This window comes from Labeo rohita, chromosome 13 (assembly GCF_022985175.1).
Source record: "Labeo rohita strain BAU-BD-2019 chromosome 13, IGBB_LRoh.1.0, whole genome shotgun sequence".
Lineage (NCBI taxonomy): Eukaryota > Metazoa > Chordata > Actinopteri > Cypriniformes > Cyprinidae > Labeo > Labeo rohita.
In genome coordinates this window covers 5,513,352-5,540,616 of record NC_066881.1, presented here as the reverse complement: position 1 = coordinate 5,540,616, position 27,265 = coordinate 5,513,352, and the positions used below count along the sequence as shown (strand labels likewise).

Below are 27,265 nucleotides of genomic sequence, written 5' to 3'. Positions count from 1 at the left end.
TAGTTTTATTTGTGGTAAAACATGGTTAATTTCCATAAGGGCTAACCTAACCATACCAATAAACCAGTCCCTAAACAAAACCATATCCCACTTAAATATCAGTAAGTGTTTTTCAATACAATTGTGAACACAGTCAGTACATTTTACCACCACCACCACCAATAATGATAATAATAATAATAATAATAATAATAATAATAATTTTTTATTTTATTTTATTTTTAGAACTTTCATCAAAACATAAAATAAAAGCAGTGCAATATTCCTAAAGCGTCCCACACTTTTATATTTCAATTTGATTTTACTGTAGTAAAAGTAATTACCATGATATATGTTTACATACAGTCTGTCATGTTATTTAGGGACTAACATGTTTAGGGCCTTGTTCTCCAATGGGATGAATGTGGTATAGCACTCAAACGCAGGCGGACCAGTCATATCAATGGTATTGATCTCAGTAATAATGTTCCCAAACTAACATTTGACTCAGTCCGTAAATAGTGTAGAAGACAACAGTGCAAAATGACTTTCAGAAAAGGTCACCCCAACCATTCCCAATCCCCTACCCTGTGCAGGAAAAATCGATTTCGGATCCTCGTTTTCACTCTGACTCATAAGAACAGCCTCAGCACAGACTGTGTGTGCCGTAAATGAAAGTATTACTTTGTGCATCCCTTTATATCAGTAGATGATTTTGCGTATAGTTACTGTTCAATTTATTTTCTTCATATAGTTTGTTACATTCTGTTTATACACTTTCTATTACAGTCTAATTACAATATTTTAGACAATAATTTTAGAAAACAAAAATCTCCTAGCTCCTAACTTCTTTTCCCAGCTGGTCTTATATTTTTGACATGCTTGCTTGATCTACAGCAATAATTAACCTTAATGCCTTAAAATGATGAGTCCTCAATGTTGCAAGGGCAAGCTCAGCAGTTTTACAGCCTTATGTCTCTCTTTCTGTTAATTTGATTTAATATGGCTAATGTTAGCCATTTAATTCCCTTTAAGAGGATGTTGGACTGTATTGCTTTCCCTGGCTTTTGTCTGGAAAAAAGAGCTTTGTTTAAATCTGTTTATATTCTGATCGGGTTGTGTTTTTTGAAGTGTTATAAACCGAGGATTGACTGTTAAGCTACTATGACCAGAAGTGTGTTATATTGATTTATTGTTAATGGGATGTTTATGTGTTTGTAGTGAGTTTGGGTCCTAAAACATTCATTTTGATGCAAATTATGGTTGAAATTTGATTTTTAAGGAGCATGATACACAAATATGTTTATTTGTTGATCTTTTTTTTCCACATCCTGCGCTACATATTAAAGATAATAAAAAGAGACAAGTTCACATTAGTCAAGGTCAATGAAATGCACTACAGTTTAGATGTGGTCCTTCCTCCTTAGTAGTAATAATGAGTCATTCTTAGATTATGTAACCAATGCATGAATATTGAAGCTGGCAAGGATGTGCTTCACATAACAGCTCAAGTGAGTTTTTTTCCTTCTTAAAACTCTAAATATGTGATTGAGCAACAATATATTATATATATACAACACATAAAAGCAGTAATCATGGTTCTCTACATTAGGACATAATATTGAAATGATTGAAATATTGCAAATGTACATAAAATGACTGAAATGTTTGCTCTAACATACTTTTAACATACTTAAAAGTAAAAAGAAAAAAAGATCTATTTTTGATAGACCTTTGGTCAGATTATATATTTTTTTCAGTATGTGGAGCACTAGTTATTGGTTAATATTGCAAATCTACTTTTTTTTTATTTTTATAAAAGTTGAGAATATATAATGTTTTTATAGTGAAATGGCAAAGGCATCCACAGCTGCTGTCAGTGATTTAGCACCAAAATGTTTAGCTTTTAAATGTTTAAATATCATTTAAATTGATTTTACACACTTAAGACATTATTTAACAATTTATCGCATACACATTATTCTACAACATTGTGCAAAACTAGCGTATATTTAAATGCAGTTGTAGCAAATATCAAAACTTTCAAAGAAATGTAGTTTTGCAGCTGCCGTTTAAATCTGACAGATTTCCATTTGAGAGTTCGTGAAGTGCTTTTCTCATTCCCCCGTTATCAGACGTCCAGCGCTTCTTATGAATGTGTTTCACATCCTGTGGAAAAGACACGAGGGCCAACTGCTCCTGCCCAATCTTCCAGGCTGTTAATTTTTTATTTGATTGTTTCCTTAAATGTTTTCCTGGTCAAGCCAAGTAGTAAAATGTGATGGTTTATTTGTGAAGGCCACTCTGCCGTTGTAAAGCGGTCTGTCCAAACATAGCTCCCAGTCCTCAGGAGAATGAAAGCGTTGTCAACTTCTCACCCCTCTGTGGTCCTGCTGAGAAGGGAACACAGATAGCTCTTCTGTCACGGCCCAGACAGGAAGCCATTATCTGCGCTTTATTGAACCTGTTGTTCTTTCTCATTCAATCAGCCCTCCCCTCCGCCCGAAAAGCATTGCAGAGCCAAATGAGGTCTTGTGAATTTCACTGCTCTCATATGGAAATGCGCATGTGTCCAGTGGAAGTCCAGTCAACTGCACAAGTCCTTTTATTCAGCGTGCTTCCACGGCCCAGTGACCGGCCATTCAGAAATAAGCCGACGGATAACGAGGAGACTTTTGCCAACGCGTTCCCAAGACAGCAGATAGAAGCGGCCAAATGTCAACATCCAGCGTTAGTCCAACCGCCAGTCCGAGAGTTTGCTATCTCTAAATCAGGATTCAAGTCGAATTGAATATCAAATGCAACGGGACACCTGGACATGAACAATAGCTTTGGTATTACCTGCCACCATTATTTAGCTCTCTTTGTGTCCTTTCTGGCCCTAAGGCTTGGTTTTCCCCTTCTCAGGTTGAGGATGTAGTTGATATGACACTAAGAGCAGATCTGTGGCTGAATAGCACTGTAATCTTTTTGCAGCCGTATGTTTAGGTGTGTTTTTGTGTCTCTAACGTGTTCAAAAATACACTGCAAATGTAATTCAGGAGTTTTAAACAGAAAACTGCCTTATAACCTCTACAGCAATTTATGTAAATTACATTTTTTATTAAGGTTGTCAGGTGGTATAACCATTAGATTAGGAAATGATTCATATTTGTAAAACAAAAAATGATTTTAAACTTTTTTTTTAAAAACAATGATTATGGATGTCACTCCATTAAATGGCTGCTTTATATGCCACATTCTTGATGGTCATACCACTTGGCACTGCTAATAAAACCGGTTAAAAATTATCTGAATTTTCAGCACCCATTACTTCAGGTTTCAGTGCAACATGATCCTTCAGAAATCATTCTAAAATGCTGATTTTCTTACTGTTATCAGTGTTGCTGTTTGTGGAAACCATGATGCATTTTTTTCTGCATTGAAAGTTAAAAGAGAGCATTTATTTGAAATCAAAATTCTTTGTAACATTATAAAAGTCTTTACTGTCACTTTTTAATGAATTCAGTGCGTCCTTGCTAAATAAAAGTATTAAATTCATTCGAAATAAATAAATAAAATAAAATAAAATAAATTACGGATGCACAATATTGGATTTTTGCTGATATGCTGATATTTTTCAACTCATTTTGGCCGATAACTGATGCCGATACCGATATATTGCCTTTTTTTTTTTTTTTTTTGAAACAACACCAAGTCTCTCCTGTGTGGAAATTATAAGCAAATTATTTTTCATTTTGGCTAGTTTTTAACAAGAACTTGTTTGTTAGAATTAAATAAACAATAATGAAGTTCTTTTATAATGACAGTACATTGAAGCTTTGAAAATAAGTATAAATAAATTATATATCAATCACTGCATTTTTTTTTCTTAGAAAAATGCAGCGGTAACCTTAACATTTTATTTTAAGATTTAACATTTGTAGATGGTCTAAAGCAAAAGAGTTACAAAAATTCTGAAAATCTTTTAAAGCTCATCATTTGTTAAAATATAACATGACACATTAATGAATAAATCAATATATTTAAAATTATTTAATTTACAAGTGCCATAATGTAAGCTATAGCTTCTGACCTTTGAATTAAAACATACTCATTAATTACTGCTTTATATAATCAGAAAATGTATGTTACTTTCATTTTATTAGAAGTAGAGCAACAGCGCCCCCTACAGAAACTCATTACAGAACCGGCATGAGGACCCGGCGGAGTCCACGTGCCACTGCACGTGCTATTGCTGTTTACTGTATCACACACCAAACACGTCATTCTGTACGTGCATTCTCAGATTGAATGCAATGATCTTAAATCTAATCAGGAAAAACTTTGCTTTGAGAATGAGCCACACTGCTGACGTGATCTAAATGCTAGCACACCCTGAGCACGTGAGAGTTATTCCTCTTATCAGCAAGACAAATCGGCATAATTTTTCATATTGGTTCCGATATCGGTCCGATAATGTTGTGCGTCCCTAAAATAAATAAAAATACTGACCACAAACATTTTAACAGTACTGTGTTTTTCCCATGAGCTTTTTGTTTTTTTAGACACCGTAATAGTTCTGTAATAGTTCTGCTTTTGACACATCAAAAACAGTTTAGGACAATGGAGCAGTCATGAATCTGTGGGTGGAATAAGCATCTTGAGCTTATTAGATATTTACATTAGCAATAATAATAATAATTAAAGCATGTAATTTCAGTGACACAAGCACAGAATGTGCACAGGACTCCCTCATTTAATAGCCTTTTCAGGATTAAAATTCCTTCATTGTAATGCCTGAGGTGTACAAAATAGACATGCTTTAAAAAGAGAGTCTTGTTTCCCCTTCCCTCTCTTTTGTAGTTGGCTGTAAGTAGGGCCAGGCAGGGTTACACAGACCTTATCTAAGGAAGTAACAGTCTGCCCTTATCAGGTTTGGTGCAACTGTTTAACCCACCTGCCAAAAGGGGCGGAAACCACTCTGCCCCACATTTATAGATTTGCTTTTCATTTCACGCTTGGGTTTTTTTCTTCTTCTTCTTTTTATGTGAGTGCCCTGTGGGGTGCCTAAGTCTTACTAATACAAATGGTTTATAAACTGCCCAGAGTATTCAGAATATGCATGGAGATAGCACACAGTGTTTGAACAAAATAAAAGACTTAAATTTCAAATCCCATTCACATTAATTATACCGATTCTGTTGGATGTGACGTTTCAGAGATGTGAAAATGTCTATGTCTAAATAAGACCAGAACCATGTATTGAGCAAGTAAATAGGGCCAATAGGGTAACCATTTTATAAAAGCAATAAGCCGCATGAGGTAGGACTTGCATACACTTCTCACACTTGGTAAAATCATTTTAAACGCAGGCAAACACTTTTGGTTTGGATCATATTGGAAGTGCTGGAAGTGAGACATTCATAAGCAGAGAAGAGCACAGCACACTGTTGCTGATAGAGTGGCTACATGATTGTGTCCCATCCCCCAGAATTCACGTGTTTGCCCTGGAGAGAGAGAGACAGAGAGAGGGTGAGAGCTCTACTGACTGCACCGAGTGTTGCAACACTCATGTGATAAATGTCATGTGTTCACATGTCTACTAAATGTCCGCTGCACCACTGGACTGAATAGCGAGGGCGGCCTGTATTCCTGTCCACATTCTGCGCTTGTACAACTATGATGCAATTTGGTGCCTGAGCACAGATTCAAAGAAAAAATGCAACTTGCAACTTGCATCACAGTAAAACCATGATGCAATCGGTAGTTCTTCACTGTTGTTCGGGATGCATCAGGATGCAAAGACAAAGTCTATTATGCTTTATATTATCTGAATATTCAACAGTATTCTTATATAGCCAGGCATTTGACTATGGCATAAAGTCTAGAGCTTATTTTGGTCAAGAACTGCTCTTTTTGGCTACATTTGCATTAATCCAGATACATTTGAAAACAGCATTTTCATTTTAAAATGCTCTCCGTCCACACAAGCGTTTTCCAAAACTTTCTCATCCACACTGAAACGTTTCAAAAATTTGTTTTACTGTGCCTCCGTACAGCCTCAAAAAAGCTCAATGAGACAAAACAGATGGAACAAGCATGATATGTTTTCATGCTATTCTCTGGCAAGATCATTTTATTTAGGAAAACATCTCCCCGTTCACTGATACGTCCAGTGTGGACACACTCACGATTGTATGTCTGATCTAAAACACAGCTGCCCTCATGGTTTGCTGCAAACAGCAATCACAAGTGTATTTTCTGTCATCTTTGCAGGACTGTGATACGAAGAATGTGCAAAGTAACACATCTATAGCAATAGTGTGAAAGTGAATACCACATAACAGGCACAATATGGGTATAAACATAAATATCTATTGGTACAATATTGGTGTCACATGACTAAACATGCATCATTGTTTTCAAAAAACTCTGTTTTCGAAGTCCACACTACAACACGAAAAACAACATTTTCAAATTCCACTTTGGAGAGGGTTTTTTTTTTTTCTTTGACAAAAACGCTGTCTCATTGTCGACAAAAGGTTTTCAAACAAAAACATTAGTGTGGACAAAGCCTTAGACAAGAAAAGCATGTAGAGATGTAGAGCTATGGACCAATTTGCTTTAATGTGTCATTTAGGGTTTCTACCTATAAATTATACATATATATATATTAACTATATTTTGGAATTATAAATAAGCTTCAATAAAATACAATTCTGTAACAGTCATGGCAAATGGTGGACAAAAAAGTACTTTCCAGACAGCAGAAAAGGTCTAATGACTAAGCTGTCAGTCAAGTGTTACAATAAAACTTTTATAATTTAGGAGCGAATCAGAATTAAGAATGCTTAGTCATCCATAGATACAATCAAATACAACCAACAACAGATACAACAGAAACAATGACCAATCAGATACAATCTGATACAATCAAAAACATGCATATACTGGTGTAATTTTGGCGAAAAACTAGTTCTGGTTAGCATAATCATTAAAAAAACACAATGGAACAATGGAATAAAAGTGCTGTAAATACAAGAAATGCAGCAACAAGATGTGAAATCTTGTATCTGAGCATTAATAGGAATATTTTAAATAAAATAAAAAATTGGATTGTTTCTTCCACACCACGCTGACTGCATATGTCAGAAATATGAAATATGATACGCAATTATAACTGTTCCAGTATCTAAAGTATGTTAAATGTTGATAAAATAACAACAGAGGACAATTTACTGTACCTGGCAAAACTAGTTGGATCACCGCATTCTTTCAATGGAAAAAAAGTCATTTCATTTCATATGTGAGATTTTAATTTATTATTTTTTTTTTCTTTATTTTAAGAGCAGAAAATCACTTTTTTGGTGATATATATATATATATAATTTTATATATAATTATATTATTCTTTATATTATATTGCATTATATTTCTCTACAGGTGAGCAGGGCCTCCATCTGCCATAAGATAACATTTTTTTTTTTTTAATTTTCATTAAATTATTACTTTATAATTTATACTTTAAATATATTAAATTAATACCTTTACATATTTATTAAATGAATTTTATTCACCAAGGGCACATTAATTTACTTAAAAGTGATAAAGATAAACATATGTTTCAGGTAAATGATGTTCTTTTGAACATATATTGAAAATGTATAACAGTTTCTAAAAAAATATGTTTCAACTATGATAATAATAAATGTTTCTTGGGCAGCAAATCAGCATATTAGAGTGATTTCTGAAGGACTGTGTGACACTGAAGACTGAAGTAATTATGCTAAACATTCAGCATTGCATCACAGTAATAAACTACATTTTAAAATATATTTAAATAGAAAATTGTACTATTTGTACAATTTTACTGTTTATTTGAACAAATGCAACTTCAGAAAGATATATTTCCAAAATGTACCCTAAACTGTAGAATAATAGAGTAGGAACTAAAATAACATTACGAAAGCAATCGTTTAGCGGAATATGGAAATTCCGTCATCGTTTACTCACACTCATGTCATTGTTTCTTCTGCAGAACACAAAGATATTTTGTAGAATGTTGGTAACCAACCAGTTTTGGTGTCTATTGACTTGACCATTGGTGAGTAAATGATGACTGTACATTTTAGGTGAGCTATCCCATTCATCTAAACACCAGTAATTCAACTGGTGCAGGGTTCCCTTGAAGTGCATAACATTTTTGGTGTATTGCTTGCAAAAAATGCTAAATCATAAAACATGGCTACTTTTGTACAACCTCCAATGGAGAAACCACTGGGTCAAGGTTTAGCCTGTTAACCCCTGTTAGTAAATGCCACAAATGCACCGTCTGACTTCAAAAAGCATCTTCTTTTCCATTGACGCCTCTCCTTTGTTCATCCTCTACATGAACAATGCTACACCCTCAAACAACGTTCAGGACCAGCTCTCCTGTTCGCACCGATGATTGATGGTTAAGATGTAGGTGTTTACACAGCGTATAGTCAGCACTCGGCGTGCGTGTAGGTGTGTTGTTTGATGCACTGGTTCATGTTCGGTTGAGCCCACACCCTGTGCATGTGTGGGTGTTGTTGGTCGTAGCTTTAGCTGGAGGTGTAGGCGAGTTGGAGCTTACGCCGCTCTGAGATTATATTCTCTGCACGTTAGACCATGAGAGAGTGAGAGAGAGAGAAAGCTGTGCTGTAGGCCGCCGGCTCAAGGCAGAAATGGCTGCTTGCGGATGACTCATACTCCAGCACTCCGAGTGTTTGTCAAGGAGACTGAATCATACAGTGTGTGAAGAGGAGGCTGGAGCTTTCTCCCTGCTTTCTGGACGCAGACATGCTCGGTCTCCGTCCTTCTGAGCGCGCCCGGGAGACGCTCGCCCCGCCGATGCCGTGAGCGCTGCCGCTAGATACGCAGAGATGACGGAGAGCAGCCGGTAAGCCCGGTCGAGGCAGGTTTTTCCGGATTGTTCTGTTGTCAAGTGGCGTTCTGCTCTGCGTTTGTCTGTCAGTGCTGCCTTGTCTTTGTATAAAACACAAGGTGCTGTTTTGAATGGCAAAGGTGGTGGTGGTGAGGTCCATGTGGCTGTACGGTTCGGTTTCGGTTGTAATCTGATTCCAAAATGATGCTCAGTGCATCAGTTTTTCAGGAACAGCACCGGGGTGCAAATCTGTGATGAGTTGCTAATTCTGTGTAAAGATTCAGTATGTGTCTGTGCTGAGTGGCTGATAGGAATAGAATAAGCAGATTTAATAAAATCAGAGGCCGCTTTCACTCTATGCAAATGAAATGCAGCATCTGAACCACCTTAAACTTGGTCATTGTTTATGGATGTGCATAAGCATGTCAACTTGTGATTCCTGTGTAAGGTTCGTTATAATGATGTTGTAGCATTTTTGCAGCGTTGCACATTGCATGGACCTGTAATGTTTTATCCTAAGCTTTCCAGTGCCCAAAACATTAACAATTCATTTGAAATTTCAGCTATTTGTTGTAAATCAATTCAGAATCATTTGAAAGAGAATCTCGATATATCTGTGAATCAGTTTTTGACCTACACTCCTAGGTTCAGTCACAGGATGAAGAATGGCTGTTGTCAAATCATTAACCAGTGTGTATGTGATTTTTACCAGGGGTAAGGGGTAAAATGCTGGTAAAATAACAGCATTAATGGGATGGGTCCCCTTAGAAATGATGATTTGGTAATTTGCTGTTAATTTACTTACCCTCAGGCCATCTGAGATGTAGGTAACTTTTTTTCTGGAGTAGAACAGTAAAGATGATTTTTAGCTGAAACTGTGATCCTTGATGATTCATAAAATGCAAGTCAGCGGCTGCCTATCAAAGAACACAAAATTAATACTCCTAGCTCCTGATGGTATCCTGAGATCTTATGAAGCGAAACGATCAGCCTGTGCAAGAAACTGAACATTATTTATAACATTATTACCTGTAATCCAGAGCCTCAGGCAGATGAGGAAGTCTGATTCATTTCTGCAAACTGTTTTTTTTGGATAGTTCGAATTACTGATTTGTTTTACATAATCATGCAATGATTTAAAACATATGCAATTATATTATTAAAACATCCATGACGTTAAATGCTTTTAATGAATCACTAAGGACTGGGGTCAACCGATATGTGTTTTTTTCAGGGCCGATAATGATTATTACTGATTAAGTAGACCGATAACTGATATTTTGAAATGATATATCTGGTGTAAAAATTAAATTAACATCAAAGTAAGAATTATTTTATTGGCAAATCGGTTTTGAAAATTACCAATACTGCTAACAATAAAAAGTATCTGTATCCGAGCCCTACCATAAATTGGTGAACCATCCCTTTAAGTGACTCATTGTTTTTATGGGAACAATATGATAAGAGAAAACAACATTCAATAGTTTTATTAATATACTAATACCACTGAATATAATAAATACAAAATAATTTAATACCATATTTAGTAACACTTTAGATTAGAGAACACATTGTCTATTAACTAAGGCTTTTCACTCAATAAACTCCTAATTTGCTGCTTATTGATATTAAGTAAGGTTGTTGTAGTAGTTATGTTTAGGTTTTGGGTAGAGTTAAGGGATCTAGAATATGGTCATGCAGAATAAGGCATTAATATGTGCTTTACAAGTACTAAAAACAAACTAATTTCAGTAAGTGTAAACGCTGCCATCCAAACCCTGGTGCGCACCAAACAAGCGGGTCGAGACTGCTTAAAAGATAGGTCTTGGTCCACTTTAAAATTAACTCTGGTGCGGTTCGAATTAAATATGAATGCAACACAGACCAAATACTACTAAACTAACCAAAAACAGGAAGTAATGACAAGACGTGACGCTATGCAACATGATTTCACGAGGGAAACAAGCAGTGTATCCAAAACAAAATGAGCAGAGGGCAAACGTGAAGCAACGAGAAGTGCCTTTTATGAGCTCTTTGTGAGTTCGCAGGTCGTGAAAATAAAATCATATGCACACAATGAGCATTTTATTCCAGCAGACGGCGTTGCGTGTATTCGACTTAAAGTGAATGGGTACTCTTATGTCATACACCCGCAGTGCCGCTTTAAGTTGAACACACATTTTTCTTTTGTTTGGGATGTATGGTGAGTTCTGTTATGAAATATACGTCATTCAGCCCAACCAATCAGGTTGTGAATGTATCACCATGCCTCTATGTTCGGTATCTTTAGGTTCGCTGTCAAAAATGCCAGTGTCAACGCTAAGCGGAACAAGGACCAAATGTATCATTTTCTTTTTTGGTCTGGACCAAATGAACCAAACGAACCGAACTACAAGTGTGAACACACCCTTAGTCTTTAAATGTGCAGTAGCTTAATGGTTAAATTCCAGCAGTCCTTTGTGATAGCCAAAATCAACATATGCAAATTGTGTAATTGTAGCATAAAGTGTTTTTTTTAATCCCCTTTTGTCAAATTTTTTAAAATTTATTTTGCATGTTTTAAGTACTTCATAGGTAAATTGATGTAAGAACCACAGTGGTCTGAGTAATAAACGTTCTCAGAGATATGAGCTTTATGGAAGGATGGCACCCTCCATCACTTTGACTTGTATGTTTTAAATAAAAACCAATAATAATTAGCCTAATATTTGCAGATTTGAATGTTGGAAGTTGAAATTCTCATAACGATACGACCACCCTATATTTGGCCGCACAGGAGAAGATTGCGGACTGAATTAATTTGGAGCCATGCTGTCATAATTCTCTGAGTCATCCATTGTTGATCTCACTGAGAGTCTGGGAAGAGGTGGCGACATATCATTTAAAGCCTTGAGAACGTGGACAATTCCACATTGTGCGGAAACCATTGTGCCCTATTGTGATGGCCGGTGCCCCCTGATGCTAATCAAATAGACTAAACTATGGAGAGACATTCGTCTATCCGTCACTCTCTCCTGAATTCACCCCAGTTCCTCCATGGCCTGCCAACCTGCACGTACACCAAAATACCCAGTCAGTGATTCTGCAGAAGGTTCTTGCCATTGTTACTTCTGTAAACTGGAACTTGTAGACCATTATCTTTGGGAAAACCCTGAGTGGGTGTTTTTGCTGGCTCTCAGAAGGCACCTAAGGAATCCCAGTAGTTCTCTATGACTTTAATATGGTTAGTTTGGAAATATATATGTACTTTGTGTTGTTTTGTGTCAAGGCCTTCTTTGGTTTGTCCATTTCTCACTTCCATTTTAAAGTGAAGTGTGTAATTTCTGTGGCACTACTTCAGACTTTGTTTATAAGTGGCTGACTGGACTGACCGCAAAACAAGTGAGTTTGGGGAAAGTCTAACTGTTTATTGTTTGGAAAACATGGGGAATCTTCTGAAATCTTTTTGTGAAGTAAAAAAAAACACAGTGTAAGAGAATTTAATTTCTTAAACGTTCATTGGAAGTGTTGGTTCACTCCAAAATTAAAATTGTCATTACCCTCATGTTGTTCTAAAGCTGTATATATTTCTTTCTTTGGAGGATAGCTGAAAGACATTGAAAGCATACAGTGCCCAGTCACTGTCAAATACCATGAAAGTGGTCCATCTTGACTATAATCCAAGTTTTAAGAAGTCAAAATAGTTTTATTTAAGAAACAGAGTGAAATTTAAATGGTTAGTTCACTTAAAATGTGACCTTGGACCACAAAACCAGTCATTATGCTACATTTTTCAAAACTGAGATTTATATATAATCTCAAAGCTGAATAAATAAGCACTCCATTGATTTTCATAGTACAATATCTGGCCAAGATGGATCTATTTGAAATTCTGGAATCTGAGGATGCAAAAAAAAATCTAAATATTGAGAAAATCGCCTTTAAAGTTGGTAGCAATGCGTATTACTGATTCACAATTAAGTTTTTTTATATTTACGGTAGGAATCATGAAGATCCTTTTAATGAAACCTACTTTGATGCTGTTTAAAGTTCATAAAAACATTGTTATCCATCAGAATCAAGCAGATTGATCCAATTTGTCTGAAGAGACATGATTTCTTTATGTGATAAACACATTTCTATGATGACAACTCTGAAGATTTTAGCATGGTAATGGATATGATGGTGTTAATAATGTATTTGGTCTTGACGAAATAGATCTGCTAGACGGCTGCTGAATTGCTGCTGCTGTTGGTTTTTGCTGTTGTTGTAGATTATTGCTGCTGCACAAATAGTCTATATAGTAACCTGTAGCAGATCTATACAGGTGGAGATGGGGAAGTGGAGGGTTTCAGAGTAACTTGCTGCAAAATGTTCTAGTGAATGCTAACTAGTGTTAGCCAATCAAATGTAAAGCAGCAAGCTCATGTGCTGCGTATGCAACATGAACCAGTCAGCTTGACCCATCAGCCTGAGCCATCTAGTGTTTCATGAGTGAACTTGACATTTCATGTAGGTTTTTGTTCAAATATAAACATTGATCAATACAAATTTTGGTTGCATGGACTTTCAGTGGAATCTCTCAGGTTTAATTAAAAATGCCCTCATTTGTTTTTCGAAGATGAATAAAAGTCTTATGGGCTTGGAACAACATGTTAATTATAAAACTCTTCTACAGACAAGTGCAATTTCTTATAAGATCATTACAAATCACACTGTGCAACATGGATCTAAAAAACTTGGGTATGACATGCTTACAGAATACATGACGATGACATCTATTGAATCGTACATTCGAAAAAAATGCTGGGTAAAAACAACCCAGCGCTGGGTGAAACATGAACCAACTCAGTGACTGAGTTGTTTTGACCCGGTGGTTGGGTTAAATGTTTACATTTATTTAATTCAACTATTGCTTAAAATCACTATTTTTTTGTTTGTTTGTTTAAAATGAACCCAAAATAGGTTGGAAATTAACTTTAATTAATATGTTCAATAAATGAACATTTATTAACAAACTGAATAAATAATAAATAAATAATATACACTGCCCTCCAAAAGTGTGGAAACGCCCTAGAAAAGTAGGGTGTTGGACAATATGGGCATAAATCCTTTTAATTTGTGATAATTTTGCACTGATAAGGGACAACACAAACTACGAAAACATATTTTATTACATAAACAGTTTATACATAGAAAAAAACTTAAATTTTCAATTCATCAAAATATCCACCATTAGCAGCTATTACAGCTCTGCATAATTTGGACCTAAATTCATTGTATTCTAAACTTAATTGGCAATCAATTGTTGAAGCTATTAAGGTGTGCTGACCCAAAAATCTTTAAAAAACCTGGGCCAAGTTTAAACCAGTACCCAGGCATCACAGCTGGCAAAGGGGCATGTCTGACTTTGACATGTATATATTGCCATTATTATGTAATCAAAATGAAAATTATTATTGCTGGTCTTCAGTGATAATGTCAAGTTACTTTAATGTATTTGCACCAAAAAATGATAAGGATTTATACTGATGTTGTCCAAAAGCACACTTTGCCAGGGGTGTGTCCAAACTTCTGGAGGGCATTGTATATTTTTAAATTGCTTATTAATAAATGTCCACCTTTCGATTATTGCTGATGCCCTTTAGTAATTGTGTGTCTGATTTTTAATTTTCAACCTATTTTGGGTTTATTGTTACAGTCATTTTTAAACAATAGTTTAGTTAAATAAAACGTAACCCAAGATTTTCAAAAATTTAACCCAACCGCTAGGTCAAAACAACCCAATCACCCAGCTTAGGCCAGTTACCCGGTGTAGGCTATGATGCAAATTATAGAAGAATAAAGCATTATTAGCATGCATAAGTGTAAAACAAGTAGAGCAAGATTAATTATTTTTTGGAAATTGTGGTTTTTATGTGTACTTAAAAAAAGGCAGTGGAGGACATTAAATTACTTATTGGAATTCCACATACCGATATTAAACTTATCTTTCTTCGCCTTCATGGCATTACGTTTTAGCACCATATCAATGTTCAATATATCATTACATGAATTTTTATTGGCTAGTCGTTGTTTAGGAGCCACGACCAAAAATCGTCACGATTGTTTCACAATGGTCATCTTTCATCTGGGACAGCAAAAAAATTGTACAATGTTCACCAGGTGTAAAAAAATTATTGGCTGAAAATCTTAATAGCGTCTAGCAATGCAAATGATGTGCATCAGTTCTGCTGAACCAGAATGTAACAGTACCTTTATTTAGCCATGCTACCCTCACACACATTTGGACTCCCAAAGAACAGTCTTTATTGTTATTAGTAAATACAAGTCAGACACTTGTTTCCATGGTAGAGTGCACAGTGAAAGTAGATGGGGGTTGTTCCTTTCTTTTGTATTTCCATTATGATTCCTTCTAAAAGGCCATAACAATTGAATGAACACCTGTGACGCAGTTGAATGGAGATGCAACAAGGAAGATGGTTGTGTTCAGGTTTATGGAGTATCACCTGTGTGGCGCTCAGCGAGTCGGTTCTTGGCTGCTTGCGGCGGGGTGTGACGCTGGCCTGACGCCCACTGCCGCACAGATGGGAGAGAGGCCGCACTGAGACACCTTCCAGCCTGGGATGGCAGCAAGCAGAGGGAGTCGTGGCTTTCGCCGCCTTCGTACATTCTGTTGTGTGTGTGTGTTTGTATATGTGTGTACGCGCACGCTTCACATTGTGTCTGTTAAATGCCTGTAATTCTATGACCCTATTTTTTCCCCCGAGAAAGCCAGATGGTAGATGTCCCAGCATGCTAAAGAGACATGCTAAATATTCTCAGTTATTTACTTGGAAAAGATGACCAGCTAACTATCGCTGGTAAAAGCAACTGCGTAACATGAATGGAGTGAAAATTGTGGATGTGTGTGAATCATGTGGGATATTTTTTGGGTTTCCCTGGTCATGGAAATGTCAGGGAATCTTCATTCTAGTTTTTTTTTTTTCTTTGACTATTTGCTCTTCGGAAGTAGTTGTGTGGATAAAAACCTGTCTGATTACATAATTCACTGAAAATGAAAATAAAATACTGTTATCATTTACTCACCCTCATGTTGTTTCAAACCCAACCCAGGCTCTTTGGAAAAGAGTGCCTGGGGTGGCATTTCTGCAAAATTATGTTATGATGCTTCTTGCATGTTTTGCAACACTTTCAAAGTGAAATTGTTGTGCTAAAAGCGCGTTCAGTTTAATGTGAAGCAGATGAGCATGAAACTTTCAGCATTTTATTATATTCTTATATGTATAGTGCCAGTTTGGAAATGAAATGTCCAGTTTATGGCGTTAAAAGGTTAATGCTTTGTTGCATTTGAAAATAATGTAGCTACACTTAACCCTACTCCAAATCTAACCGATAGTGTTAACAAAAGCAAATATGAGATAAAAACAAGCAACTATGTCATTTTAGCTAGGAGTCAACCAGTATGTGTTTTCAAGGCAGATGCCGATACTGATTATTGCAGATCAAGTAAAGCGATAACCGATATTTTGAACTAATATATGTCTGGTATAAAAATGTAAATGAAAGTGAAAATTAAGAATAACAAGGGCTCTGACAAAAACTTTCTTTAAATGCTTTTAAATTATTTTATTGGCAAATTATCGACGATTTGCTCTTTGGAAGTAGTTGTGTGGACAAAAAACTTTTTGACTGCATAATTCACTCAAAGTGAAAATAAAATACTGTCATCATTTACTCACCCTCATGTTGTTCCAAGCCCAACCCAAGTTCTTTGGAAAAGAGTGCCTGTGGTGGCATTTTTGCAAATTGATGTTATGATGCTTCTTGCATGTTTTCCGACACTTTCAAAGTAAAATGTCTAGCGAGTTGTGCTAAAAGCGCGTTCAGTTTAATGTGCAACAGATGAGCATGAATCTCTCAGCATTTTATTACATTGTTGTATGTACAGTGCCAGTTTAGAAACAGTGGCGCTAAAAGGTTAATGCATTTGAAAATATTAACCCTACTCCAAATCTAACTGATAGTGTTAACAAAAGAAAATACTGTATGAGATAAAAACAAGCAACTATGCCATTTCAGCTAGGGGTTGCCCGGTATGTGACCCTGGACCACAAAACCAGTCATACGTCTCACAGGTATATTTGTTGCAATAGCCAACAATACATTGTATGGATCAAAATTATAGTTTTTTATGCCAAAAATCTTTAGGATATTAAGTAAAGACCATCTTTCATGAAGATATGTGTATTTATATAATTTGATAAATATATCTATTTTGATAAATATATCAAAACTTGATTTTGATAAGTAATATGCATTGCTAAGAATTTTATTTGGACAACTTTAAAGGCGATTTTCTCAATATTTAGATTTTTTTGCACCCTCAGATTCCAGATTTTAAAGTACATCAGTGGAAAGCTTGTTTACTTTCAGATGATGCATAAATCTCGATTTAAAAAAAAAAAAAGACTGGTTTTGTGGTCCAGGGTCACATATGTGTTTTTCAGGGCCGATGCCAATACCGATTATTGCAGATCAAATAAACCGATAACCAATATTTTGAACCAATATATCAAGAATAACAAGGGTTTTGACAAAAACTTTCTTTAAATGTTTTTAAATTGTTTTATCTGCAAATTGGTTTTAAAAAAAATGACAATACCGATAACCACAAAAATGCTTAATATCGGTGCCAGTTACGATAATCGGATGACCCCTAATTTTAGCTTGCTTCTATGCGTTTTTGAACTATTTCACAGTTCTATAGCAGTGCTGTTCCAAGGTGAGCTACAGAGCAAGTTTACATCAGAAAAGCTATGTATATGGACCTGCTTATGTCATGCAAATGTCAAAATGTATTAATTCACTAAATGTATTAATTCACTAATGATATTCACAATATCATTCACTATGGTAAAAGTGTTTGGTGTTTGATAATCTGCATATTTTATAATAATATGCATGAAAAGGAATAAAACTCGTAGGTGTTTTACTGCCACTAGTGTTTTTTTTGTTTTTGTTTTTTAAAAACTGTTCTTTTTTCCAAAGTTTTGAATTTTCATGCAAAACTTTTCTATTGAACAACAGTCATAGTGACTGTGTGTCAAGCTCCAAGAAAGACCTAAAACACTTCTGAAGCCATACAAAAACTTTGCGTGAGGAAAAAACTGAACGTTTCTTATAAGGAAATCTCCCTCTAGAAAAATATTTGTAAAAATCCTTATACAGTGATCCTGAATGACTGGAAATGTCATGAAAATCCATTGTTCAAACAGCAGAAATGTTTTGTTTTTCTGAGATTTTGTTCTGTATACTGTAGTGCGATTTTGACATCTCTGTCTGTATTCAGAAAGAATAAAAAAAAATATGCTGATGACTAAAAATGCCAAAGACGTGAGTAAAAAAAGCGAGTTTCCTGTTATAAATGTCTAGTGTCCTTGGAAGGACAAAGGAGATAAACAACAGGAAGCAACAATGACATCACACAGGAAGGAAACAGCCGTCTCTAATTTTAATCATACGTTTCCACGTTACATTCACTGACTATAATAAGAGGGTGTTAGAAATGAAAGAGAAAATATCAGTCTCTTTTTGCATAAAATGCAAGGACATGTTCAGACTGACAATCAGTCCTGTTTGCACTTACATTTTCAAATATATATGTCACCCATTTACCCTGCCGTGCCCACCTGCACTCACTGGAGTGTAAAAGGGTGCGATCTTTTAAACTGTACAAGGGAAAAATGAGGGAAAAGGACTGTTTTTTGTAAATTTCCACATCACAGATGGATAGAATGACTCACTCTCTCACACACACAGACATAAACACTCACACATACTTCAGTGACATTTTCACTCGCCTTTCTGCGTTTAACATCCAGGTTTTATCATGCGTCCTCTTTTAGATCTGTCGTGAGAGAGCTTATCGGTAATATTAGCAATGCCTTTAATCAATATATATATGCACCAGTCGAGTAACAGACATTTTGACACGTTAGTTTTCCTTTGTTTCGTCCGAAACCGACAAGTATGTAAATGATTAATAAACCTTTTTTTCCCTGGTTTTAATTATTTGTTGGTTTTTTGTTTTGTTTTTACTTTCTGGTTTTAAATATTTGTTGGTTTTAATTATTTATTGCATAATATTATTAAATACTGCGCTAAATAATATCATTATTTAGTATATTTAATTGTTATTTTTTAATTTTTTTATTTATCTAATTTCACCCACAAGATTGTATTAAAATTATGTCTTGCATATAACAAAACTGTTATTTTTAGGACCACTGTGTCTATATATATATATATATATATATATATATATATATATGTTTAATTGTCATTAAAACAAATCTTATTTTGATATATGATATATTAGTGTTACTACTGTTACTAAAACAGAAAAAAATGAAAATAAAATAAAATATGAATATTAGATGAAAAATCAAAACAAAAAAATTTAACTGGTAACTAAATTAAATACGTTTTTTTTTTTTTTTAAATAAAAGTAAAATTTAAAAAATAAAAGATACTTTAACATTTTAATAAATGCAATACTGGTATATAAATAATGCTAAAATAACACTAGGTTTGAGGTTAAATTTGACCTTGACATGTTCTTGAAATATTACAAATCTATATCATACCCGCACCGTGTGTGCTTTGATTAGACAAAATTTCCATGTGTCTGTTCAGGTATAGTTTGACACCGTTTGTACCCCAGTACCCCAGACACCCGACGGGACATGAAGGACGTGTGGTGTGAATCGCACCAACAGCTGCAGCTTAGAGAGGAATCAGCAGCCCTCGGCTCGTTCAATTATGAAAAACACCTAGTTTTATTAGGAGTTACATTTGATTTGATTTTAATTAGCCGCTGATATTGAATGACTCTGGCATAGAGACAATCCCCTGGCCTGACTCTCTTAGTGTAAGTACATTAGACGGTGCTGCTCCCACAGGACTTCCTCCCTCATTAATTCTAATCCCACAGACAGCATTTCTCGATTTCTTTCCACTAGAGGAGCCACATCTACGCAGGCCCTGGGCCAGTCACTGTGTATAATAATTACAAATGGATGATGGTAATACCCGCTCGTATGGCTGCTGCGGTCTATGCCATGGCTCTGTGTTTTGTAGATCATGTCGTATTCTCTTTCATGAGACAGAATCTACTTGGATCGTTGTAGATGTTTTCAAAGCAACATCGCATCCCAGAGGAACGTTTTATTGCTTAAAGGCTGCTCTAGTTTCAGGATTTCATTTAAGCATGAGCTTTGTCTTAGGCTCAGTCATAAAAATAAAAACAAATGATTTAAAATAAATGAGCTAAACTAAAATACTTTACTTTAAGTATACTATAATCAATGTAGTAGTATACATTTAAGTGTACTATTTCAATAACTTAATGTTTAAGTGGACATTAAGCGTAACACTAGTAAACTTTGAGTACACAACTAGTTTGCACAAGTTTTCTAACTAATACTGTGAACAATATTGCAAGTGATCTGTGTCCTGTCAGTTTACTAACTATGTACTTTTAGCCTATTTTTCAGTTTATGAAACTACACTTTGAAGTATACTTTCATTGAACTACTAGTTTAAATCCTTACGAAAATTAACCATGGTAACCACAGTAAAAGTGTAGTAACCATGTTTTTTGGCATATTGATTATCACTTGTATAGCCACAGTTTTACTACAAATAGCATGGTTAAACTATGGTTAGTGTAGCAAAACCACGGTTAATTTGTGGTTACCATGGTTTAACTAAAGTAACCATGTTTTTGGTTGTAAAAGTTTCATAAGGGGAGGTTTGCACATTTTCTTTGGGTGAGCTAAACAAACATACTTATTGTTTACTTACACCAGGGAAGAATTGTAAGTAAAATCAACTAAATTATGTTTACTCTCAGTAAACTACTAGCTTAAACCCTTGCGAAAATTAACCATGATTTTATTATAGTAAACGTGTAATAACCATATTTTTTGGTGTATTGATTACCATTTGTATAACCACAGTTTTACTACAAATACCATGGTTAAACTATGGTTAGTGTAGCAAAACCCTGATTAATTTGTGGTTGCCATGGCTTAACTAAAGTAATCATGGTTAATTTTCATAAGGGACCGTTGTATTTTTTCTTTGGGTGAACTAAACAGTCATAGTTATTGTTTACTTATGTATGTACGTATGAAGTATGTAGTGTACTCTCAGTAAACTACTAGTTTAAAGCCTTACAGAAATTAAGCATTGTTTCATTATAATAAAAGTGTTGTAACCATGTTTTTTTTTTGTCGTATTGATTACCATTTGTATAACCACAGTTTTACTACAAGTATCACAGCTATGCTATGTTTAGTGTAGCAAAACTATGGTTAATTTGTGGTTACCATGGTTTAAGTAAAGTAACCTTTTTTTTTTTTTTTTTTTTTTTTTATTTGTAGTAAATCCATGGTTAATTTTGGTAAGGGAAAGTTGCATACCATTTGTATAACCACAGTTTTTCTACAAATACCATGTTTAAACTACGGTTAGTGTAGCAAAACCATGGTTAATTTGTGATTACCATGGTTTAACTAATGTAACCATGTTTTTTGGTTGAAAAACCATGGTTGAGTTTCGTAAGGGAAGGTTGTATGTTTTCTTTGGATGAACTAAACAGTCATAGTTATTGTTTACTTACACCGTGGAAGAATTGTCAGTAAAATCAGCAAAATGTAGTATAGTCTCAGTAAACTACTAGTTTAAACCCTTACAAAAATTAACACCCTTCATTATAGTAAAAGTGTAGTAACCATTTTGTATAACCACAGTTTTACTACAAATATCATGGCTGTGCTATGGTTAGTGTAGCAAAACCATGGTTAATTTGTGGTCACCATGGTTTAACTAAAGTAACCATGTTTTTTTTGTTTGTTTGTTTTGTTTAGTTTGTAGTAAATCCATGGTTAATTTTGGTAAGGGAAGGTTGTAACTTTTCTTTGGGTTTAAAAGTGTAGTAACCATGTGCTTTTTTTTTTTTTCCGTATTGATTACCGTTTGTATAACCACAGTTCCACCCGTGAACTAGTTACTCTAAACTTACTTGTTATTAGAAACTTGAACATGTAAGTTTATCAGATATCATGTACAACATATCCTGAAGCACTGCCTTAAATAAGCCAACTAAAACCAAGTATACAAAAATATGTCTCTGGTAAGTAGATAAAAAAGACAACTGAAAGTATAAAGTCTTATTTTTTGTTTAAAATATGTAATACAATTGAATAAAGCTCTTTTTGGTACAGTTAGAGTTATAATAAAATGGATGTGGCAGCATAGCGCAGATTAGGGATGTGTCCGAGTGGTGAATCTGTATTCGGAAAGGTATGGAAGACGAATGACGCGTTCAGAGCCACTAAAGGGACATGGTTAGCCACTTGCTAGCGGTAGCCTGTTACAATACAGTACATAAAATTTCACTTACCACATAAACCGTAAGGAGAGATGACTGATAGGACGATGACGAATGATTTGCAGATCCTGAGCACCACTGGCAAACATCTAATCTTGTAAACTGTGTGGTTAGCACTGCTGCTTCATAGTTTACACAGAGTATGTGTGATCACAAATCGAGTGTGAAAGCGAGCGTGCGTTCAAAAGCAATTTCAGCACCCTGCATATCAATAGCGGCACCCTGATACCCGCAATTTTTATACAATATAATTACCCAACGATATAGTTGAGAGAGAATCTCTCCACCCATCTCGTATTTATTCTCTTTAGGGGTTACGTTGTACACGTCATTTTTCATTTGCGAACATGGTATTTAGATTCGGGCACATCCCTTATCATTTAGTCTGTGAAGAACTGAATAAGAAATGTTTGATTTTATACTGCATTCTCTGACTTTTTATTGCAGACTTGGCAAATCTGAGACAGATTTTCTTCAAGGAAAGTCAGTTTGGCGGCCATCATGGCCACACAGTTTTCTGTCTAAAGCTTCTATTTGAATGGGAAACTCTCCTAAATTATTGGCTAAGTCTGTTTTTTTTCTTTCCAAAACGAGGCAAATCACCAATATTATCTGATAAAAGTGGAATATTGTTGCTTCCAACTAACATACGTGCAGGATAATTCATTTACTGATTAGCTCTTTTAACTAATAGGTGGGACTTCCTTTACTATATTGAGTGATGTGGTTTCTCTTAGTCATTTCCTCCTCCTTATACCATCTGTCTGAGCACATTTTGAGACATTGTTGAGATCTCTTCTGAAATTCTAGAGAAGTGTTTTTTCTTAAGACGTCTTCATTTACTCTGCATCTCACTGCTGTTTCATAGGAAGCATTTGAGATCTTAAAAAGTGACTTTTCTGGTTATTTATGAGTCAGAAGTTTGAGGGCTTAATGTAGAGTGTGAGCGTTCACACGTACACGAGGCCTTTTCCTTCCTCTGGCTCAGTCTATTGATTGCGTTGCTCTCTGGTCTTGAGACGTGCCCTCACCTCCTCACCCGTCCGCTCCTTCTCTGGTTAATTATTGAACACGCCAGCTCAGGTTACCATATAAGGCTGACTGCTGGCTTTCGCAGCGGTACAGAGGAAGAACGGTTGAGTTAGTTTGAAAGTAAACCTGGCTCGAGCCCTGGACTAGTCTGAGTGCAGATGCCTCTAGGGAAGACTTTTTTAAAACTGATTTTAATTTGGCTTTCTTGTCCTCTGGCCATGTGTAACGCTGCGAATGTTGTGAGTTTCTTACTGACAGGCCGTCTTGTTTGGGCTGAGGTGTTGATGCTTGATTTCCCCATTGCTATGTCTGACATCACTGTGTAAAGCCGCAGATGAATGGAAAATACACAGCTGGATTTAGAGTACAGCTGCCCAGTGTGGATAAAACGTGATATTTTATTCATTGAAATAACATGCATTTCAATGATAACTGGAAAATTTTTTTTTTTTTTTTTTTTTTTTTGTTAGAAATTAACGCAGCAAGGATGCATTAAATTGATCAAAAGTGAAAGTAAAACATTCACAATGGTACAAAAGATTTCTGTTTTAAGCAAATGCTGTTCTTTCGATCTGTCACCAAATTTCTAAAGCATCATGTGACAGTGAAGACTGGCGTAATGATGCTAAAAAATCAGCTTTGTATCACATAAATTACATTGTAAAATATACATTTCACAATAAGAGGTAAAATACAGTCAAAACCTAGTTAAAGGCATGTTTTTTTTTTCACTTTAAGGAAAAATCATATTCAATCCAGCAGAACAGTTCATAAAGACAATATTTTGGTCAATATTTGATAGCAATCATTGTATTTTTGAGTTTTGAATCAATATATTTATTGAAACAAAGTTCGAACTGATTTACCTTAGTGAAAATAAATATACTAAATATGCCCAAAAATTGAAGTTAAAAAATACATTACAAATTTAAAAACACACATTTTTAAAGTTTAAAATGCATTTATTTTATGCAAAATATACTACGAATACATTTACTGTTCATGTACTTAAATACCTTGCAATTGTACTTTTAGTATACTAAACTGGTATGTTTAAAGTCTGCTAAATGGGAACAACTAAATTTGTACTTAATGCACTTTAATTGTGAGGACGTAGTGTTTAAGTCCAATTAAAGATATACTTAAGTATATTTGATTGTGCTAAAGTGGAACTATTGCAAGTATGCTTCATGTACACTGTAAAAAACAATTTGTTGAGTCAACTTAAAATAATTTGTAACCTGGCTGCCTTAAAATGTTAAGTTTAGTCAACTCAAAAAAATTTTATTCAACTTGAAATGTTAAATTATTTATTTGAGTTGAATCAACTTAAAATTTTAAGCCAGCTGGGTTACTTACCCATCTCTTAAGTTTAGCAAACACAAATATCTAAGTTAACATTTCAAGTTGACTAAACTTATTTGAGTTGACTGAACTTAAAATTTTAAGGCAGCAGGGTAACAAATTATTTTAAGCTGACTCAACAAATTGTTTTTTATTTTTTACAGTGTACACTTTAAAATATTTTGCATTTAAAGACCAGTATTATTAAAACATCATACAATTCTCATAAATAGTGACATTAAAACACATTTTAAGCATAATATTAAGAAATGTGCATTGTGCGCAAGTAGTACTTTAAATAAAATTTAATTATAATTTTGATATCAGCAAATCTTAAGCGATATGTCTGTAAATATGTTAACAGATTTAAACTATACTTAGTATAAAATAAATATATTTTAAATATATTACTTTTTTTACTAGTGTACGCTACTTAAATTTATTTATTTTTACTGTGTATTCTATTTAAATTTAAATCAGAGACAATATTATTTGTAGTTCACCAAAAAATAAAAATTCTGTTATTATTTACTCACTCTGTAAGAGTCTCTGACCTCAACCTGTATGAGTTTCTTTCATTTGTTGAGCACAAAAAAAGATATTTTGAAGAATGTTGTTAACTAAACAGTTGCTGGTAGCCATATTTTTTTTTCCAAACTATGGAAGTCAATGGCTACCGCCAACTGTTTGGTTACCAACATTCTTCAAAATATCTTTTTTGTGTGTTCGACATCTTAAAGCGATTTATGTGTAGAACAATTTGAGGGTGAGTAAATGAGGACAGAATTTAAATTTTTGGGTGAGCTGTCCCTTTAAAAGTAGTCTTTTAAAAACTTCATGGTAATAAATAGCATTAAAATGGTTGTGATTTGAATGTATTTGTTTTTTATCACCAGCAAAATTGTTGCACATGCAACTGTTAGATACGTTGCCCAGCCCAAATTTGAATTCTGTCCCACTCATGTGTCTTTCATAATTAAATTTTCTCTTTCTCTCTCTCTCTGTTTCTCTCAGTGACAGTTACATTGTGCGCGTCAAAGCGGTGGTCATGACCCGAGATGACTCGAGTGGGGGATGGCTGGCACAGGAAGGTGGGGGCCTCAGCAGGGTGGGCGTCTGTAAGGTGATGCCTGCTGAGCTGACCGGCCGCAGCGACTTCCTCATCCACGGCGAGCGCCTCAAAGACAAGCAGGTGTGGCACGAATATTCATAATCTTCCTCCCCAGGGGCTTTTAGGAAATCAAGCTGATTTACAACCCGGGGAGTTTTGCATGCTGGGTTCTTTTCCAAGACAAATCTGGTTACGAATCCATTTGTTATGTGATTTGCAAGACTTTTCTCAGGCAGTGACCTCTCGCAGAGCAGAGCAGCAGCAGCAGGCAGGCTGTGGGCTCCGTGTCTGATATGTCTCGCTTGTTTTGGCTGGCAGGTGATTTTGGAGTGCTTCGTGAGGAAGGATCTGATCTACACCAAGGCCACGCCCACATTTCACCACTGGAAGGTCGACAACAAAAAATGTGGCCTGACGTTCCAGAGCCCCGCCGATGCCCGTGCCTTTGACAGAGGTGTGCGGAAAGCCTTGGAGGACATAACGGAGGGTGAGAACACTGAAAGCAGAAAAACACTACTTTGGGTTTAGACAAAACACATCATCCAGGCTTAAAGGTGCACTACATATTTTTTACATAGATGCATCTCTTTTCACTCCACAAACATTTTGACGAAAACGTTAAGTAACAAGTTTCCAGTGTTGGGGGTAACACATTACAAGTAGCGCAAGTTACTAAGCAGTTTACTTTTTTAAATAACTAGTAAAGTAATGTGTTACTTTTGAATTTACAAGAGTTACTACAAGAGTCAAATAAGTAACGGCAGTTGCTTTGTTTTCCCATTTATTAACTGACAGCTGTCCTGTCTCAAGGTTGAGAGAAATCAGAAGGAAGTGCAGAGGCGTTGTGTACGCTGTGTAAACATGATGCTTACTGTAGATCTAGACTAAATGTGAACATGCATTTACATATCTTGCACAAAAACAGATTCAGTATTCGATTCAGTATTCCTCAAAGAGTGAAATGCAAGCTCAGAATATGACGCAAACCTGCAATAATTGTGTTAAATAACACATACAGTGGAGGTCAAAAGTTTACATACACCTTGCAGAATCTGCAAAATGTTAATTTGACCAAAATAAGAAGGATCGTACAATATGCATGTACTTTTTTATGTAGTACTGACCTGAATAAGATATTTCACATAACAGATGTTTACATATAGTCCACAAGAGAAAATAATAATTGAATTTATAAAAATGACCCCGTTCAAAAGTTTACATACACTTGATTCTTAATACTGTGTTGTTACCTGAATGATCCACAGCTGTGTGTTTTTTTTTTGTTTGTTTGTTTGTTTCATGAGTCCCTTGTTTGTTCTGAACAGTTAAACTGCCCGCTGTTCTTCAGAAAAATCCGTCAAGTCCCACTAATTCTTTGGTTTTTTAGTATTTTCGCATATTTGAACACTTTCCAGCAATGACTGTATGATTTTGAGATGCATCTTTTCACACTGAGGACAACTGAGGGACT

General features: G+C 35.2%; 1 protein-coding gene across 1 annotated transcript in view; it reads left to right on the top strand.

Annotated features, from left to right (window-relative positions):
- spred2b (sprouty related EVH1 domain containing 2b) overlaps positions 1 to 27,265 on the top strand; it is a 47,091-nt gene that overhangs the window by 2,855 nt on the left and 16,971 nt on the right. Inside the window, exons 2-3 of the mRNA XM_051125501.1 lie at positions 25,698 to 25,875; positions 26,113 to 26,281. Coding sequence (XP_050981458.1) covers positions 25,698 to 25,875; positions 26,113 to 26,281 — 347 coding nt within the window. The remainder of the gene's footprint in view (positions 1 to 25,697; positions 25,876 to 26,112; positions 26,282 to 27,265) is intronic.